Source organism: Accipiter gentilis, chromosome 12, assembly GCF_929443795.1.
Source record: "Accipiter gentilis chromosome 12, bAccGen1.1, whole genome shotgun sequence".
Lineage (NCBI taxonomy): Eukaryota > Metazoa > Chordata > Aves > Accipitriformes > Accipitridae > Astur > Astur gentilis.
In genome coordinates this window covers 8,462,967-8,483,291 of record NC_064891.1, presented here as the reverse complement: position 1 = coordinate 8,483,291, position 20,325 = coordinate 8,462,967, and the positions used below count along the sequence as shown (strand labels likewise).

The 20,325-nt window shown below is 47.9% G+C and overlaps 1 protein-coding gene across 15 annotated transcripts in view; it reads right to left on the bottom strand.

Moving 5' to 3' along the window:
* Nucleotides 1-20,325, bottom strand: part of SHROOM3 (shroom family member 3) — a 107,371-nt gene that overhangs the window by 12,490 nt on the left and 74,556 nt on the right. For 11 of the 15 annotated variants that reach the window (XM_049814822.1, XM_049814823.1, XM_049814824.1 and 8 more), the window contains 3 exons: nucleotides 9,959-10,090; nucleotides 3,687-6,948; nucleotides 505-581 (listed from right to left, as the gene is read on the bottom strand). In XM_049814822.1, the coding sequence (XP_049670779.1) occupies nucleotides 505-581; nucleotides 3,687-6,948; nucleotides 9,959-10,017 (3,398 nt within the window). In that variant the 5' untranslated portion in view covers nucleotides 10,018-10,090. Of the gene's footprint in view, nucleotides 1-504; nucleotides 582-3,686; nucleotides 6,949-9,958; nucleotides 10,091-10,193; nucleotides 10,279-11,982; nucleotides 12,152-20,325 lie in introns of those variants that run through there. The other 4 variants (XM_049814819.1, XM_049814820.1, XM_049814816.1 and 1 more) reach the window with 2 other exon arrangements.

Sequence of the window (20,325 nt, the reverse complement as noted above, 5' to 3'; positions counted from 1 at the left end):
TCCTGCCTGCACAAAGGAAAGCAGCCTAAACACAAGCTCCCAATTCAGCAAGATAAATGAAATCTCCCTGTTTTAGTCTATGCAAATGTTCACTTGCTTTTGGGGAGGCAGCATCCTGGACCGGAGAAAACCAGAGTGGGATATCAAGGTATTTTTTCCTTTAGAATCCTTAAGTTAGGACAGCATCTAGATGCAAGTTCTAACAGCAGATCAAACACATTTTGGAAGTTACATAACTGGAAATTTGCTGCAGAAACATGCTCCAAGATGTCATGAGGAGGACTTGATAGTGAATTAATATCTATAGTGACAAAAAAAAAGCTCACAGCAATGTACTCCTCCTAACCCTGCTGGACGCAACACACCCAGAACTGTGTCCGTGCAGATGTTTTCTCTAGTTTGTCATGATCCATCCGTTTACATAAACACATGACAACTGCTGCTGGCAGCAGGATGGCAAGAACTGATCCTGCAGTGACAAAGTGGACATTAACATATACGTACCTGGTTCCTGCGCTGACCACATAGAAAGGATCTCTTACCATGGGGCCAAATTCACTGCCTTCCCTTCTCAGCAGGTCCTGGAGTGCAAAGACAGTATTAGCAGTGAGTGGAAAGCAAAACAAAATAACAAAACACTGATGATTCCTAGCAAGAAGAGACCACAGCATGTGCCATATACAGACGGGAGGAAAACTCTAGTGTGGCGTACTGCTCCCCAGTACCCTACTCCTGCTTAGAGGACTTGTCTACCTTTTTCTGGATGGATAGTGGGCCAACAGGCAGACTTATTCAGAGCAATGTTTTTTTAAAACCTCTCAGCAAGTCCTTGCCTATTCTAAAAACATGCTCAAGGGTATCAGTGGGACCTGGGTGTTCACCTCTGTTTTACATGCAAGCAAGAAGCTGGGACATCACTGAAGCAGTCTTAACCAGGGAAGCTAAACAGTGAACAATCTGTGCCCAAGCTCAATGCCAAAACAGGATGGAGACGCTGCAGAGATGTGGAATGTCACCAAGGCTGGAAACTCCAGCAACAGGCAGAGGTGCTGAAAAACATCGCTAAGTTTGGCACTTGATTCTTTTGAAAACCAAAGCGCAGGAACTACCCTCTTTAGGCATTAATGTCATCTAAAACCAGATAAGTTTTGCAGCTGAAATACCTTTGTGAATCTGACTGTCTCTGCCCTAGAGCTCCCACCATAGAATACCAGCCTGGTGTTCTAGCTGAGCAAATGCTCAGCCTGCTTTTGAAGAGGTTGGTATTTTCTCCTGTATGATCTTTCCAGCAGAGAGCATTTCAGTGCCCCCTTACTCCATACTCTTAGTAATCTGCTTTTTTGGTCAGTGTTGTTGCAGAGGGACAATAAGTGCAGATCTTGATTTAGGAGTCTGGGAGCTGGGAAATATGCAGGCTGAGACAGACTGAAAAAGCAGAGAGGAAGGAAGGCTGAGAATGCGTTCTGAAGACTGAGAGCTAATAATTCCACATGGCTATCAATTTCTTTATATCTTTAAACAAATTCCTACAGTGACATTGCAATGTGATTTATATGCAGTCTGAAAGGAACATTAGACACTGTACACAAGGCCCTGAAAAATATACAGTGAGGCAGAGAAGTCTGCTGCTAAACTGGTAATAAACATTTCCCACAAAAAATCTGAAAATGCCAAAAAATTAAATAATTTAAAAAAATCACCCTGTTGCTTTGGCTTTGTCCCCCACTTCTGTAGCTCTGGTTTTGTATTGGAGACAGATCAGAAACAAACCTAATTAAGTGAGCACTTAAACATATACTTCCCTTTCAAACAGACACTTATGGATTGGTGTCTATGTTGGAAGTCAAACATGCTTTCTTCAATTAGGATTTAAGAACAGGATCTTCACAAGTGCCTTGCTGCCTATGGGACTAAATCCTCATTCCAGAACTGGATAAAGCTAAATCACTCTGGGTAACAGCAGTAAGGGCTCTCCCCTCTTCTATACTTGAACTAAGACCTTGTAGGCAGGTCTGCAGAGCTGTTCATTGTCTTCCTCAAGTCAGCTTCCAACAGGCAGAAACTCTGGTTTGCCTGCTGAACGTATGCAAGATTAAAAATGAGCCAACAAGGGGGAAATAAAGATCTCAAGAACTGTCCTGTATGTCCCCTGCCTGAGAGAGTGGGCTGGGTAAAAATGAACTAGGGCTGCTTGTTGTCCAACCTGTCATTGAAAAGTGCATTTCAGTGATTTTTCTCTTTCTGGATCTGTTTTTGTTGCCGCTCTGACTGTTCCGGGAAACAGAGAAAGAGTCGCAGCTTGGCCTTTACCCTAACTCTTTCTTAAGGACTGTCCTCTTACTGAATGCAAGACTTCATAATCGGCAAGTGTGACAAAATTGCACAGATGAGCGTGATGCCTGGCTGGTGTGGAAAAATACTGATGATGGGATGAGACAGCGGTGGTTATGGACATGCATTCTGGTCACTTGATATTCACAAGCTGCTTTTTTAATTCTCTCTATTTAAAAACGTAGCGTGGGATCTGAGGTCTGTCAAGGGAGGACATTTAGAATGAAGCACATGATGAGTTTGGGAGGACAGCTCCTTCCCCCGCACCCCAATTTGGCCTGTTTCCGAGACGCTGCCCAGAGTCTCCTTTACGTTACTTGACCCAGTGCCACTTTGTTGTAGCTAGATAATCTGTTCTGGGCCAGTAGCAAGTGCAAGAGTCGAAGCAGAAGTCCTGGATCTCAGCTGCCCTGTAAATACGTGAGACTGTCCAAACACTGAGACTATTTGGAGCAAGGAGCATGTCCACACATTTTGGTTGTTTCCTCCCTCTCCCCATGATGAATGGAGCCTGGTGTGGAAATGGGGATTGGGCAGCAGACTCATCACTGCTGTAAACCCGTGTGGCTCTACCAGTTGCAGTTACCTAAATAGGTCTGATCAGATTTCAGCCAGCTGAAGAGCTGGCCTGGGCAGTTGTTCTTTAAGTAGTTAGCCTGTTTCTACTATTTACCATCATCAGAGTCAGTCAAATTCCCTATTTGTGACATCAGTGCAATGTTCCCAACCGCCAAGCAGGGGACATGGAAAGAGCGGCCAGGGTCTCCACTAAGTTTTCTCTGCAATGTTTCCCTCCAGGGCTTGGAGGCAAAACATAATGGTTACTTGGCAGTTCATCTGCTGAACATTTCCCAGCACTGTCAGGCACAGTGGGAGCCAGAGCAATTTCAAGCAGCCTTTAGTCTTCTCTACTTTGCACCGGGAAAGTGGACTAAGGCAGAAAGCAGCAACAGCATATCACCCCTTAATGGTACACCCCACCAGAAAGGTGCTCGGTGCTCCTGCAGTGATGCTGACAGGTAAGATCAGGACACCTCAGATGGGATGTCCAGACCAGCAAGAACACATGCACACTACCAGCATATGCACTGAAATCCCAGCATCAATGAAATCCCTGAAATAGCCCCGACAGTAAGAAAGCTGAACAGAAGCAGTACCCCACCAGCAAGCATTTAAACCAGCATCCTGGTAATTGAAACGCAATAAACTGTCTCCATCTCAATCTGCACTTAACCTCTCTCTAACCAATGGAGTAATTGCCATGACTGAACATCAGCCTGCCCTCCAACATCCCCCCTCATTCCCTGGTTCAGAGAGCCCTGCTTGCCTGCACACATGATCCAGTTTGCACGTACCTGGTGTTTCTTATCCACTGTGGGAGACGATCTGGAACGTACATGCACAGGGACTGTCTGATTGTCGTACCTATCGAGCAAGTCTTCCACAGACACTGATTTCCCAGATTTCCTGGTGGTGGAGGGTGTTTCAAAGACCTGCTCCTGCTTCCTGTAGTGAGGCTGGCCCTGCATGCCCAGAGGGTCTGTCTGCGTGCCTTTGGTGAGCTCCATTTTGGCTCTGTAGTCCCGGCACCTCTCCGTTTTCGGTCGGCTTGTGACCAAGCTGTCCTGGTGCCCTGTCTTCTTCTTATCTCCACTCATATCGAAACAGCCCATCAGGCCAGGAGGAAGCGTGGAAGATATCCGCCCCGTCCTGGATATCCACTCTATGGACTCTCTCTGTCGGTAAAGGTTCTGGTCCTGGAGGGAATTCATGCTGGAGGCAGAGGAAAGGCTCTGGCTGTCTGGGCCACCTGCCTGTAGGTAGGAGCTGTGGGAGCGCTCCCTCAGCAGTCCGACATCTTGTGAGGATGGCCGTCTCCCTGTTTTGCGCTCAATGTAGTCGGCGAGGGCATTCTGCTGGAGTTGCTTGAGCTCCGGCTTGGAGAGGCTGGCTGTGGAAGAAGCTTTGCCATCCCTTTCGAAGATCTTACGCCGGTCAGCCACTGTATTCTCTGGGAAGACAAAATGGATGCTCTTCTTCTGGAAGGAGAAAGGCGACGGCTCCCCATCAGAGATGCCCACCTCGTTCATTTTCTCCGGCTCCGAGTAAGACCGCTTCTTCTGCTCTGCTGTCAGCCGCTTTCGACCCCCGATGCGCAAGATGTGCTGTGTCTTGGTGTAGTCCAGGGCGGAGAGGCTGCCTTCCATTGGCGTGATACTGTGCCTCTCCTTCGGGGTATGGGGAGACACCGCCATGCTCCTCATGCCCACGTGGGCCGAGGCAGGCCTCTGGGTCATCCTCTTGGGTGCGCTCCCAAACGGGGGGCTTATGCGACGGAAGGAAGTAGCCCTCAACACCCTGGACTGAGCATCTTTAATGCTGTTCCTGTAGGCCCTGTTAAATGGTGTGTCCAGCTGTGACCCGTGGGCATCCTGGACATTATCTTTCCAGAGGATCTCCTTTTCAGGCTCACCTCCCAGCTGGAATGTGCTTTTACTCCTAGGTAGCTGAGCCGCCCTTATTTGCACCTCATTTTCAGGACACAGGCTGTAGTATTCGCTGGGTCTTGCCTGCTTCACTGAAGCCGCCATCTGCAACTCTATGGGGCGCCAGTCAGCCTCTTCCAGCTTCCCGTTCCTGACGGAGGGGCTGGAGACCCTGCCTGGCTCACTGGGCAGCTGGCCAGGCTCACGGAGCTTGCTCCGCATGTCCTCCAGGCTGTGCAGAGAGCACCTCGTGCTGGAGGCCTGGCTCGTTCTGCTTGGCCCATAGTGCTGGCCGAAGCTGGGAACGCCAGCACTCTGGGGCCAGTGAGTGCTTTGCTCTCGCTGCTCAAACTTGCTGACCTTCTCCAGCACCGAGCAGCGGGGCTTGCCAGCGTCTGGTTTGCCATAGGGAAAGCTTTGGGTGCTGCTAGAGCTGAGCTGGCTCTTCCCAAAATCAGAGGTCTTTGGGTGCTGCGGAGAAGGGGGCTCTTCGCACTCTGGCTCGGCAGCATGGAACGGAGTCACGCTCGTGCCCTCCTCCTCCTGCCTTGCAAAGGCCTGTGGGTCCATGTCACTCCACTGTTTGTGCCCCTGTCCCCTGTGATCCTTCTCCTCTTTACTGCTGCTGTTCAAGAAGGACAGTTTGGTGTTGGAATAACCCTCGCCTGGTTGCATCTCTTTTACCTCGGAGCTGCTTTGTCTCCTGGAGCTCTCTGGGATGTTCTGCAAGGAGGAGAAGCCATACTGCTTGGCCCTGCTGTGACCCCACTGGTGGTGAGCAGCAGCGTCTCTCTCGTTTATCTGTGCATTGCCATTTTTGTCCTCCTGGGATTCAGCTGTCCAGTCCTCTTTGGGCTGGTAATGGGTTTTTCTCTCACTAGCATCCCTCAGATGGGGCTGCGGAGCTTGAAGACTGTGTTTGGAGGCCTGCGCAGTACCTGCAGTCTCTCGGTTGCTGTGTGCTACCCTGTAGAGAGGTAACAACTCCTCCTTTCTTGACGTGGTCAGGCAGACTTCTGGGCCTGCCGCACTAGGAGGTTTCTGCTGGAGAAGTTTTGCTGCAGCATCATGCTTTCTCTCAGCTGCTGGGGGCTGGTAGAAGATGGTTGATCTGTTTGTAGTGCTTTGGCTTCCATTCTCATCAAAGCCCAGGGTGCTGCTGGCTACGGCCTTGTCATAAGAGACTGGAAGAGGTGGTGAGTACCCGCTTTCTTTGGCCAGAGCTGGATAAAGCATCCCGTTATTGCTTGCAGAAGGCTGGGGCACCTGGGCATAGTGCGGCTCTGGGGAAGGTACTGGGTAGACACCAGTAGGCAGCAGGGGCTGCCCCGGCTGGGCTGGCTGGGAATAGCTCTGCTTGGGCTTCATGGTGGGGCTGCTCTCTGGGCTCTTCTCCACCACAGTGTGCAGATGCCCTTCTCCGAAGGGGGTTTTCAGCAGCAGACCCTGGGATAGAGTGCTGACAAGTGGAGGCCAGGCCCCTTTCGCCTGGGTTCGACCAGGCTTGTTCAGATCAAGGCCAGTGCATGAGCTGGGCCTCTCGTGATGCCTAATGGCTGCGTAGCTGTCGCTGCGAGTGGGAGGCAAGGGAGGTCCCTTGGGGGGCTGGCTCTTGCTGTCCGAGGAGCCCTGGCCTGGCTGCGCCAAAGAGGGAGCTGCGTTGTACCGGCTGAAGCCGTGGAGCCTGCTGTGGCCATGACCATCCAGTGAAGCCCGGGCCTCACAACTTGGAAGCAAGGCAGAGGACTGCACCTCATACTCCTCAGAGATCCCTCGCTGGGCATCGTAGACTGTCTTGACATACCTGATGTCAGCTTGCCTCATGCCCTCCTGCAGGCCACCTCGGGACTGCATGCTGTCTGTAGAGCAGGAGTGCTCCTTGCTGAATGGAGGAGCGGGATACTCGGGGATGCTAGAGTTGGTGGAGAAGGAGCTGTAGGCAGAGTCTCTCTTGCTGTGGAAGTGGGAAAGCTGGTCGATGCTGTTGGTGGATTTGGCCGGGGACAGGTGACAAGGGTGATAGCCAGGGGAGGAGTGGTCCAAGCTCTCCATGCTGCCCCGGGAACTGTACTGATCAGGACTTCTCCTCAGATAGCCATGCTCATAGACAGAGAGATCGCTGGTTGAGGAGCTGGGGAAGAGCGAGAGAAGAGTAAAAACCCACTGTCAGCAGAGGAGAGGCACAACAACTTATAAGTGAGCTCAGAAGCAAGATGTTTAGTTTTGAGAAGCGCAGATGAAAACCCATATTTGGGCCTTACTCCATCCCATCTGCAGTCATCCCAGTTCACAAAGAGGAACTGCTTGACATTGCAGTTCTGTGGCTCTTATTTACCACAGAAGGGTGGGAAGGAAACACAGACAGAAAGACAGTGGAGCCAGGGAGGATCAACCCCACCCATCAAACCTATCCTAAGCACTTGGAAAGCGGAATGAGCACTGATGCCACCGAGGAGGAAGAGAGGAGCACAAGAGGCATTCTGGGGGGAATCTAATCTCTTTCTTTTTTTCCCCATTTCATTTCTTTTTATGGAGATGAAGACTATGCCCTGGCAGGCTTCCTGGAAATTCAGCTGTCCTAAGGATAGTTTGTTTGCTGTGAGAAAACTAAACTGACAAGACAGAGAAAAGATGCACGTGTTTGTGCGTGGAAGCAAGCGGGGGTGCAACAACAGAAACAGTTTGAGAATGCCCCAGGACATCTTCACAGCCGCCTCCTCATGTAGCTCAGCAGGTGCAGGTACACCTTGGCACCTGCTTGAGATAAACGTGTGTCAAAAGAGGACTTGTGGCCATCAGAGACGTGTTCAAAAGAAGGATATTCAAGATCTTTCTATCAGTGGGAAGGGAGCTTCTTGTGCTGGCCACAGTTCTTTTCACATCTCACAAGGGAATATCACAAATTTACGTGGAGTTTCCCCTGGCTAATCTCTCCTCCCAGATTCAAGCAAATACACTGAGTATTGGGGAGCATAGCCTCAGGATTTCACTCTTCTTCCCTCTGCTCCCAGCTCCCCTCCCTTAGACATCGCTTTTTCTAGTTTCCTGTGCAACTACATGAGCTGTCCTGGCACAGCCACAGGAAAGCACCAGGAAAGGAAAGACTTCAGTCTCACGCAAAGGGTGGCAGGGCAAGGCTCAGAGCTGGAAGCAGGAATGGAGAGGAGCCTGGGTCTGCTGGGGTGCAAGCTGCAGCCTCAACTGGCACTGGGAAAAACAAGCTCCATTTCTGTGTGCTTTGCTCCACCGGGATAACAAAACCAAACCTGCTCCATGCAGTGGAGGAGCTGGGGATGCACGGCAGCTCTGGGAATCAAAAGGCAGCAGGTGTGTTTGGTAACCCCCTCACTCGAAAGCATCTGCTGAAAAGCCCAAAGCTTACTCCAGATCATATCCCAGCCACAGTCAGTTCTACCCTGCTGGATTAACACTGACAAGCCCAAAGGACAGACAGCGGGGAGGGGGCTGCTAAGGATGAGGAAAGGCAGAAGGAAGCCTGCTCGCGAGAGGAAAAAGCAACAGCTCTGCAGAGAGATGCAGAGGAACACAGAGACAGGCAGAAAGAGATATGGCAAATCTCAGGATAAAGCTGGTTTACTCATTTAAAAGCACCATTCATTTTAGCTTCAAATAAATATCTCCCTGGCAATGCCCAGCGCAACCCTGGCCAGCTAGCCACTAGATGTTCCCCGTGCTCCTCTTCAAGCATCCAGGAGACAGAGCTTTGCTGCCAAAGGCTCTGCCAGGACCTGTGGCTGGGAAGCAAAGCCCCTTGGTGCGAAATGAATATGCTACAGCATGATCTGTGCTGAAGGCCAGAGATGAACATACATTTTTTCTGCAACCATCTCCTCACTTCTTTTAATGCTCTCTTTCCTTTTCCTTCCCCTCTGCCAAGGCTCAGTCTCCCCTGTAGAAGAAATGATGTTTAAATCCCAGTGGCTATAAGCAGAGTTTCCGGCTCCTGAAACCCTCCTGCCTTTCCAGGGAAAATCCTCCAAGGGCAGCCTTTAAACTTGCCCCCCTCAAAGCCTACCACCAAGTACCTTTTGGAGCTGCTCAAGGTAGCTGAGGGGTACGTCTGCCCTGGGCACCTCTCCTCTCTGTACTCACCGCATTGTGTAGCCTCACAGAAACAGCCCCAGCTTGCTGGGATCTTATCACTCCTTCCAATCTGCCTCGGCCATGGTCCATGGCCAAAACCAGAGGTGCCTCATACCACCTTCTTTTAACAGCACTATGGTTACTAGTTTAGTCTTTTGGGGACTGATAAACCACTGCCCTAACTTCTTAGAGAAACAGCCATGCACATACAGTTACGATAAAGCTGACCCCTGCAGAAAGTAATTGCCAAAACCAAGAAATCCCTTGCTGAACTTCTCACCCTGGGAGTGTCGTCGGTGATGCACTACTTATGGCTGCTCCTGAGAGCAGCTCAGTTATGCTGACAGGCACAGTTGCCCTGCTACCTACACCCTTTTCTTCCTTTTTTTTAATAGGCTAACTTTGACTTCGGATTTCTTTTCCTTGGCTGGGGAAACAACCATGCTGCGTTTCTACATGGGGGCAGTCTGCAGAGCAGGACTCCAGCTCCTGCATCCAGATCCACAGAAAGCTGCATTAACGTCCTGACAGTGGGCTCCCATCTTGGCAGGAAGGGGGATTTCTAAAGCAATTCATTTCCTATCTGTTAATCAACTCACAGAGCACTTAAAGGAGGAAAACACAGCCACTTTATCTGGGTAACCAAACAGGAACCAAAGCCTTCCTAACTCTAATCCTAACCCTGGCTGTTTGTAAACCTGTCCAGCTGTATGGAGGTGACTGGTAACATTTTTCTATCACATCTTTTGTCCCCTTCCTCCACTCCTGTGCTCTACATTTAGACCCTGATCTTGTACTCAGTACCATCAAGACACATCCCTGGGCATGAGGCAGAGCCTCCTTGAAGCCAGCATGACACTGGAAACAAGGAAGGACATAGGACTAGGGTACTAGGTTAGAGGCATGCTAGCTTGGGAGCCTGATTTCTACAGCCATGAGAGAGATATAAAAACAGGGCAAATGATACTAAATTAAAAATGCACACTGCTTTACATCTCTGTCTATGCAGCACAGGACCACAGCTGTGTAGCGCTTACCTGGAGTGGTAGGACTGGTGCCAGGGGGTGCCAAGCGTACCCTGAGATATTTGCATCATGCTGGGATTGGGTTGGTTCTCCACAAGTTTGGTTGAATGCCAGGAGTGAGGTCGTCCTGGAGTTTCACTCCGCCTAGGTAAAAGCAGATTTTGCACATCAGCAACAGCCCAGCTCTTCCAAGGAAGGTGAAAGTGAAGTAACACCAACAGCCACATTTACAATTGCTCATGCTCACTTCTGTTTCCCTGCTACGTTTTTGTCTGTAGCCATGCACTGTTCCCAAAAATCACACAACATGCTCCCCCTCATAGTTGCAAGGCAACAGGCATGGGCAGACAAGGGGGTTGTCACTGAATGCGGAGGGTCTTCCTCCGTACCTCCCAGCCAGAAGCCTTACCCCTTGGGAATGAGCCTGGGGGCCCATTCACAGGAATCAGTTTGCAGGCTGAGCTGCGTGTGGACTCCCACACGATGCACCAAGCAGGGTGGCTGCATGTGATTCTTACTGATGCTGAAGGAGCATGTTTCTCAAAAGGTTCCCTTCGTTTTGAAGTGACGGCTGGCAAAGTCATCTAAAGAATCAAATACCATGAGGGGGTGGAAGCCTGCACAATGCTGTTTTGATCTCTCAGCGCTGGTAAAAATGCAGGAAGAGACGTGACAACCAAGTGCCAGCAGTGTGCGTCCTTCGCATCCCCCAGGGCCTTGCAGCGGGCCAGCTGTCCCCCTGCAGCATGTGAGCCTGGGTGCGTCCCTGGGCACGGCACGGTTGGCCTTCGGTTGCTTCAGTCACCAACGCTAAGGAAGGCCTCCATCAGCTCTCAGGAGAAAAAAAACACCGACAACCTTATTTAAAGCACATAATGGCGCAATGGAAAGTTAAACCAGGGGATTAGCAATCAAGTACCCTGAACATGCCACACAGACTCTCCTTCATCCCAGCCTTTGGGCTTGTCCTTAATCCTTCCTCTGCTTTCCATGGGGGATCTCTCCCCCTGCTCTAGCACTCATCTCCGCGGTTTCTAACTCTTCCTGTGGGAATGAAGAGCAGCGCTGGACCTGTGTGCCACTGAAGTCCCAAATGTGACAGCCTGCAGGACAACTTTGACTACCTATAAAGCATAAATGCAAGATATGACGCATCCTTGTCTCACTGAAAATTTCACAGTACAGCATGTCCTGAATAAGTCAGTAAATAGATTAAAATGCCCTCTGCAGATGTAAACCAGACACCAAAAAAGGACTCTCCTAGTACCGCCTAAGATAATTAAAAGAAATGATACAGGAAAATGTACAAAGTAAAAAATGATTGTTAGGGTCAGATCCTTTACTATCACAAGTTAACATTGGCACTGGCTGATGTCCTACGACATGGAAAAGCATTGGCAGAAAGTGAGAGGTAGAACCATTTCACCAGTAGTTTTTCCATGCAGATTTCAGCAGCATACCTCATTCTCTCATCATCAGCTAAAAGAAGAAAGAAAAAGGGACATTCTTTTCCTTTTAGCATTTGTTGTGACAGGAGTGTCTTAAGGAAAGCTGAACTGGAGGTTTACAGAGAGCGAGCTGAACTGAGCACCATTTTACCATTACACGTGTAGGTGTGTTTAAAACAGAGCTCTTTTGTTAAGCTCCTTGCCCAGAGAAACAAGGAAGCTGAACACTGCTGGATGGGAAGTTGACAAAAGTGGTCATTAAGAATAACCCACATTCTTGCCTTTTCCATTGCAGAGATTTAAAGACTCTCTTTGTACTTTCGAGTAGTACGAGCCCCCAGCATTATTTTTTTTGCTTGGGAAAGCACACTGAATGATCACAAGCAAAGCATGTTACCCCTTGATTTGATCAGTAAAAAGCTGCAAGGGAGCTGTGTAGCCAATCTTCTGAGCCACAGGTATTTTAAACCCCTTTGGTTGATATCCTTGTAATAATACAACACATGGATAGCAAAGCTGTGAATTTAAGCCAGAAGACATGCCGTACCAGTTCAGTGCGGGATAACCTTGCATTGTTTCCACACCTACCTGATCCTGGAAACATGGATTAAGGGTAACCAAATCTTAGCCGAGCTTAAGCCAGGAAAGGAAGCGCTGCGGTACACATGATCTCCAGCTCATGTTGCAGACTCACGCAGGTGATCTCCAAGGAGGCGGCAGAATGGAAGTATGGAGGGTGTCTACACACACATGTGCACTGAAAGGCAGAGAACAGGGGGCCTCATCCATTCGCTACTGAATCAACTGAAAGACTTTCCTTGAGACAGAGCTCTGAGGTTGTAAAAGAAAGGCACAATCAATGCTGCCGGTGCCGGTGTGTGGGCGTTCAGGGAACACCAAAAAGTTCCCAGCTTCAGCCTTCTGTAACACCTGAAAATAGCACCTTGCTTCACTCTACTTCCTTAAGCTTAGTTTATAATCATTATTGCCTAATTAGGGAAGAGGACCAGAAGTGGACTGCAATATAACAGTAAGCACCACAGTGTCTAAAGGAGAACAGCTATCTCCCATTACAGATGGAGCAGGTGCTGAACATGGTTAATCTGCCAGTTTTGTGACAGCTTTTGGTTACGCTTGCTTTAACGCAGAGCACAACTTTCAGGAAGCAATAAAAACCAGTGCAAGATTAAACTCTTTTTGGCAAGTGGGGCAGAACTGTTTTTGTAAGGCCCACAATGTCAGATCCTGATTCATCCCAAACAAACTGGCTGAGCAATGAAACTTGCAAATGCAGCAGCTAATTCCAGACTTCAGTGAAGACAAATAAATCATTAGATCTTTAACTGGTATAAATTAGGTGTAGCTTAGTTGCCTTCAACAAAACCAGGAGCAACAGCTGACACTTTGTTCCAGGAGGTTGTAGCATTTCAAAACACAGAGCTGTAATAATAACAACAACAATAACAACAACAAAATGACCTCACTCCCTTAGCCTTTATACTAGTTCCTCAAGGGCTGCACTTGTACCATACTTGCAAAAGCATCTGGACAATCTTATTAGTAAAAAATTCTCCACTTGAGATAATGGAGAAAGTGATCCCTCTGTTGTAAATGCCAAGGCTGAAAAAGAGACTCCCCGTTCCTCATGGACACCCCCAGTGATCAGATAACCTGGGCATCCAGGTCGGATTGGCATCATGACAAATGCCTTGGAGTGAAGATACCCAGAGAAGTCAGTGGACCTTGATGCAACGCTGGCATCTGAATAGGCTCCACGGCAGCTGTAACACTGATTACATACCAGATGCTGCCAAATTCACACCGTAAATTGGAAAACCAAAGGGAAAAGAATAGTCTTTAATCTTGTCCAGCTGCTGTTATCTGGGTGCTACTTGTTGCTATACTAGTCACAGCATTTTCAGACAGAAACGTGACCGGCACATTAGCAGTCTCCTCTAACACAGTCTGGCAAAGGCTTGATGCAGTCTGGCCTGCAAGGACCATGCTGACATTTCTGAGGCCCTTTACCATTAATAGTTCTGTAGCTCTCTCTTATTAGGAAATGCCGAGCATATTCTTCTCTGTAATGTCTGTAGATTATTTTTATGCTTTGTATGCAAAACAGTAATGGGACTTTATAAAGATACCTTGGAACTAACTCTACAAATGAATCAGCATCTAAAGAACAACCATCTGAAGCTTTCTTCACAGGATAACTTAAAGGTTGATTATCTTTTTCCCAAGGTTACAAAATAAAACCTTACAGAACAATGTATTCAGTTTAATTTCTGTTCTTTACCTAGTGTTCCTCACCGATGCCACAGTACATGCACAACCAGAACACTTTGCAATTCAAATGTACTCCAGCCCAGTGTCCTCCAAGAGCACACAGATACTTCTCTATAAAAAGGCCCATCTTTAACCAAAGCAAACAACCTAGCTTCTTCAAATTGCCATTTTCATTTTTTCTACATTTGCCTGGAAAAGTTTCCCTTTTCCTAAACCTCAAAGTGGAGCGGTTTGAGGAGAGGAGAGGGAGAAGAGAAGAGAAGAGAGGAGAGGAGAGGAGAGGAGAGGAGGAGAGAAAAAGATGTTCAAATAACCCCTGCAGACTCGCCTGCTCCAGGTTTCTGACAGCAGTGTCCAGGTTGCCAGCAGCCAGCAGCACACTTTGGCTGAGGCCGAACTGCACAGCAATACAGCGATACCGACTGCTGCTGCTGCGACAACAAAAACTGCAGGTGGATGACTGTCATTACGCCCAATTTATGGGACCGGTTTCTACGTTGGGATGAGAAGCAGGAAGGACGAAGGTCCCCCCCTCACATGCCGTATCCTGGTCTTTCACGGAGCAGGATCCTGGGGCACATTATGGGATGTACTTGCTGTGCAGATTAGACATAGTGTGAGAGTATCGAAGGAAGCTGCTGAAGCTGGAAGACAAGGATTTCACAAGGGAAAGCACCTTCTCTTAGGAAACACAGACTGAATTTTATCCTTGCAATCAGCAACAGGATGTAACTCAGCCTTTTAGAAAGCTAGTGAGTGAAAGGCAGGGAGGGGATATTGTGGCCAATCAATTAGCAACTCAGAGTCATCAATGCCCCAATAAACTGATCTATTTCTACTGCAACACACCCACAGAGCTTGCGGGGAGTTGTTTCCATCAGTCTCACATCTGTCAAACACATCATCCAAGATGGCTGAATAGAGACCATTTGCGAACAATTCTTCATCTACCACTGACCTTGTGCTCATTTTTCCTCTGTCCCAGCAAGCTTCAAAACCCTCCTCAGCAGAGATGGGGAACGCTGAAGACAAAGGCGGTAAAACCTTTCAAGAAAAGCATCTCTCCCCAAGGAGCAGAATCCACCTGCGGATCCCGGCAGGAGCAGTAGTCACTGGGACACATTCTCCATGACCTGCAGGGATGGTTTTGACTAGCTGCTGGTGTTAACATGCCCAGGAAAGATGGGTAGACATAGAGAAGAGACCTAAGGCCAAGAGGGTCACTGTGCCATCACAGACAACCGCAATCCCTGTGGATGTGCTTTCTCCCAGCAGTCGTGTGGCCCAGGTGGCTGTGTGGGAGGTTGCCGGAGCTGTAAGGGATAGCCATGGCCTGGCCCACTCATCTGGGGAGGTGGGAGGGGACAGGGTCCCTGCAGCAGAGACCCTCTTCCTAAGAAAAGAAGAAAGATTTGGATGCAAGTTCAAAGCTTGTGCCTCTCAGATCTGATCCCAGGCACTGAGTCACAAGAGAGAAAGCAAAGAAGGCAGCTGTCCATCCTTACCATGTCATCCTCACAGTAATGAAGATTTCAAGCCAGTGATACTTCTAAACTAACAAAAAGTATGTGGCAGAGGAAGCATGTCCTGAGCCATACCCCACTGCACATTGCAGTAGGCTCTTTCTATACGGAGAGATCTTGATCATAGCAATTCATGTGTACCATCCCAGGGCGACTGTGTAACTGCATCAACAGAAAGCATAAACAACGATCTGAATTTTCACCGGTGCGGACCTGTCTCCAAGATGGCCACATCTAAAAGGAGTGCTAGCATAACAAGGATATGTTCTACAGACATCCTAATGCGCTGCTGCAGTCCCTATGCCTAGCTATTAAGCAGGAGATGAAGGAAAAACTAAAGCACTCAGAAGCCTATTAGGATTTCGACAGAGCAAGGCCACAATCTACTCAAAGCAACGTCACTCTTAATTAAGGTTCAGTCATGGTTCTAAAAATAAGCATAACAGACGAGGCCAATTAGAAAGAAGTCGGACCATAATGGCGTCAGCTTGATGTGTCTTTCACTGAATCTGTCTTTTTAGGCTCACAGAGCCCTTCTGGTAAATCCTGGGGCAGGAGAGATCTAGAGTGAGCTCTGTCCCTTCACAATTTTGAATAAAAAGAAGGAGGACTCATTAGAAAGACTTGAAGTATATGAAATGATATTTCATGTCACGGATCTTGGGCAAGACTGTCTCCTCACCTATAAAGGAAAGGGAGAGTTGCACCCCCCACCCCTCTTTATGCTCAGATTAAAACTTTCTGTATGTAAAAAACACACTGAAAAACCCCTCACTTCAGAACACTTAGGTGAAATGTGTGAATATTCTCATACCAAGACGGAACCTTCTTTTCCACAATATGTTAATCTCTGCAACTTCTAGCGGACAATTCCCCACCCAGAGAATCCCTTCAGAGTACCTCACAGTTTTTAGTATTCTCAGTCTTAAATAAAAAAAACAAAACAAACCCTTGAGAAAAATACCCCAGCCAAGCTCAGAGCCCTACTCCAGACCAGTCCAGCCTCATTTCTCTCTCCGTCCCCTTTCCCAGTGGTATAGGCAGATGTCATGCCTGCATGTTGTTTCCAGCTGACATGTCAGACGTTATTTGTTTTTTCCCTTTGACGAGCATCACTTGGGATGTCTGGGTTGCATCAGACCAGGCCCTGAGTGCCACATCAGAACTGGGAGACAGGTATTGAGCTCCCTGAAGTCTCTCTGCAGTGAGGAAGCAGAGAATCAGAGGCTTCTGCTCAGATTTCCTACCATTACCATCACCAAGTCTTCGAGAAAAACTCCCCACCATACCACTGGAAAGAAAAGCCCTGTGTGAGAGCAGAGATGACAACCATGTATGTGGATGTACACAGGGATTTTTTCTACCATTCTTCTCAACTCCACATGCAGGAAACAGCCTGTCTCTCTTCCTCCTCTTCTCTCCCTGACACCAAAAGCAGGCAGAGAAAAATGATGCAAAAAGATTATTTTTTGGACGGGAATTACCAAGGGCACAATGTTCATCATACTGCCTCTGGTAAGGGACAAGGTGTGGATGGCTACAGATACATGAAAGTGTCAAGTGCTACAGCAAAATTTCCCACAGTTTGCAGGAGACCCAAGATGGCTTTTCTTGAAAGAAACGCTCTCTGCCCCTGGCTGCAGAAGGAAGTGCTGAGATCACTTAGAGGTGATGGCAGCTGTGAGCAACGGTCGCTCCTTAGCTGAACTTAGGAACAGTCAAACATTGTAATTAATGATTATTGGTCTTGCATGTCAATATAACCTCTGTGTTATCACATTTCTTTGGTAACCCCCAGGCTGTCTTATTCAAGAAAGGGGCATTTATCCATTTTCCAGAAAAGGAAACAAAGGCCTCGAGAGGTGAAGTGAGTTACATAAAATCACCCAACAGGCCTACCACAGAGTGCAGTGCTAGGAACTGGGCTGTGTGCTGCCGCTTCATTTTCCCTTTGCCCATGCATATGTCTGACAGGCAATATTTAGATTGACAATTTTGCCCTACACAAAGAAAGGGTCCCACTGACATTCCTTGACACTAACCAGACAACAGGCTTGAATAGGAATAATGGGGCTTTGGTTATTAGTGTGAGAGGTGATGTATACAAGCTTCATTCTTGTTGATTACTGGATTCAAGGACTTGTCCTACTGGGATCTCCTGACATCTTCCTTTTTTTAAGGAAAGCATTATGCAGCAACGTGATAAGTATGATTTAAATTGCAAAGTAAAGAGTACTTCAGATCTCTGTTTTGAGAAGGTACTTGCTGCCAGGATAGTCCATCTGCACCGTTCACACAGGGCTGCGGCTTAGACATGTGGAAGCCAAGACAGCCTTCTGCCTGGTACTTAGAGCATGTGTCAGCTAGAATGAGGAGCTGGTGAGCACTGGACCCTCTGCAACTTCCTTCTTGCTACAATTTTACTCTGTTTCCTTCTCTGAAAAAAAGAAGAGGAAAGAACAGACATGGAAAAGAGACAGCTGACTGACTTACAGTCTTTGAGAAGGGCCAGGCATTCACATCCCCTCTTGGAGCATGGGCAGAAAATCTCAGCAGCCAGACCCTACAGTAGCTTCCCCTGCCTGTGGCTTTGCAGAAGTCACAGAGCTCCATTGATTTATCTGTATTGATGAATTGGCCCAACAGGTTTAATTCAAATAATTTTTCCTCATTCTTCTTCAGTCAGTAAATTAGTTAAAAAGACAGAAAAACAAGCACAGCTTAGATTCTTTCGCACCCTTATATCAAACACACAGCAACTTGCAACAGGAGAGACTCAGAAACAATGGAAGGAATGTGTTTTCCTAGTCTCGTTCAGTGCTTAGGAGGAACTCAGTGGCTGGCAGCAGAAACGCTGCCCTGTGAGCCTGATTACCCAAACGTAACATGGACAATGAGTCACGGCAGGTAACCAAGGGGATTTTCAGGGCAAGCGTTTCAGACAGTAGTTGGGTTCTCCTCTGATTCAGGCAACACCAATAAACTCAACACCAAAATGCTACTGTAAAAATGACAAACGGCAGACAAGAAGATGGTCCTTTAGGTGCAGTGTGCTTAATGTATGTATGTATGTATATACATGCATTTGTGTGTGTGTGGGGGGGGGGATCTGTTCACAAACAGACTGCTTGCTGAGACTTCCCTTGCTGGCCTTGAAAGGGAACAAAAGGCAAAGGGTACCGAGGGGAGTTTAAACTTTTAGCTAGTCAGGTGAACTCATGATTTACTCCTAGCTGGGAATTCACTTTCCCACTGTTCCTGCAGGGAGTGGGTGGGACAGGTGGCCATCCTGGAGTATATCACTGGGATTTAGACCAGTGGGGTGAGTGCAATAGCAAATCTGCAGTGATCTAACACAATTCAAGCCACAGAATGGCTAACGAACCTGTCCTCTCCCTCAGGAAAACTTTTAATCACTTTGGTAATAAACATTTTTTTGGTGAAAGGCACCCCTGCATCTGGATTTCTAGAGCTAATTCCTCCCTCCTTCTCATCTCAGATTGCCCTTTACTGACAGGTAGAGCTGTAGTAACATGGCTGCACTGGCTGGCAATACCACCCTGGCCTTGTTTATTTTGCGCAGTGGAGGAAATGAGGCAAGCTTCAGTGAGCAATCCTTGAGTGTACACTCGGGAAGGCGAACTGCAGACTGGTGCTGTGCTGCTCCTTTCCATAGATGCTCAACTGCAACACCTGAGAAACTGGTCCTGAGCTCTGGATTTCCCCTTTGACTAAGGACATTCATTCATCACCCCAAATTCCAGAAACCGATCAGGACTGCCGACAGCCTGTAGCCTTCATTGCCCAGGGTGAGTCTGCGGAAAGTAAACAAGCAGGGGAATTGCAGCCAGTGCTATGGCCAAAGTGAAGGCCACTGAGTCTGAAACACCCTCCCACACTCAAATTCGTATACATTAAAGCAACTTCCTGTTTGTAATCAAAGCTTCAGCCCGAGTTTAACTGAGATATGCAGACACAGCCTCCGACACTGCCTGAAAAGTAAAGCAAAACACTGGCTCTGCCTCCAAAGACAAACTAAACCAAGTGAAATGCTAAAGTTTGGAGCTTCTGTGAAGATCTGCTACTAGATCAACAGGCAAGAGGGATTTACAGAGGGCATATGCTGAATAACTCATTGCTATAGGAAGGTGGTGGATGTATGGGAGCTCCTTTCCCAAATTTGCTGTGGGTCACATACCTCAGGAACTGCAGAGTCCCACACCCCAGTTGGAGATAAATCTCTCCCTGATAAAACCAGCTTGAGGAGAGATTTCAGCCTCTAAAATCTGCTCTATCCAAGACAGATATAATTTACGGTACAAATCCTCATCTGGAGGAAAGCAATACAAATTTAGTGAGGTTACGCACATGAACACTGGCGGAAGAGCGGAGCTCTTTCTCCTCCTTTTGCAGCCACCCAGGCTGTGCAGGGTCAGCATCTGTAACCATCTGCAGTGGCTAAAAGCTGGAGCAACTCCACTAAGGTCAGTGAGTTTGCTCCAGAAATGCATCCTTGCTGATAAGATCAGAACATGACTTCACATGTCACATTCCCTTCTCAGCTGCTCACTAACAGGCGCTGGGCCACATTTCCTACAGCTATAGGAAATCAGTGTAGCTTCTTGACTTCAAGTCAAGGTCTGGCCTGAATGCAATGTTGCCAATAAAAGTCACTGCTTTGACTTCATGGTGCAAATCTCAGAAGACTGAGACACAAAAATCTATGAGGTCATCCAGATTACCATCTGACTGATGTAAGATGCTCTTTTGATGCCAGCAAAAGCTCTGCCTGAGTAAATGCTGTAGGATTTAGTCCTAAACTGCACAGACAAAAGAAGGAGATCAGGCTCTGCTACAACACTGGCCGATCCAGAGCAATTCAGGAAACTGACTTCTGAAGACATTTAATCATTTAAAAATGCAGATAGGCATTCAGCAGCGTTGTCATGATTGCCAAACTACCTCTGAAACTCACAGACTCTGAAGAAGCCAAGTGATTTTGGAAAGGCAGACACCTAGTGCTGGGGAGCCACAGCAGGCTTACATCACTTCTGTGAAGGTATTTTGATCCAGCATCTCTGATGATCTTTACCACCGCTAACAAAAGCTTTTGAGGAGA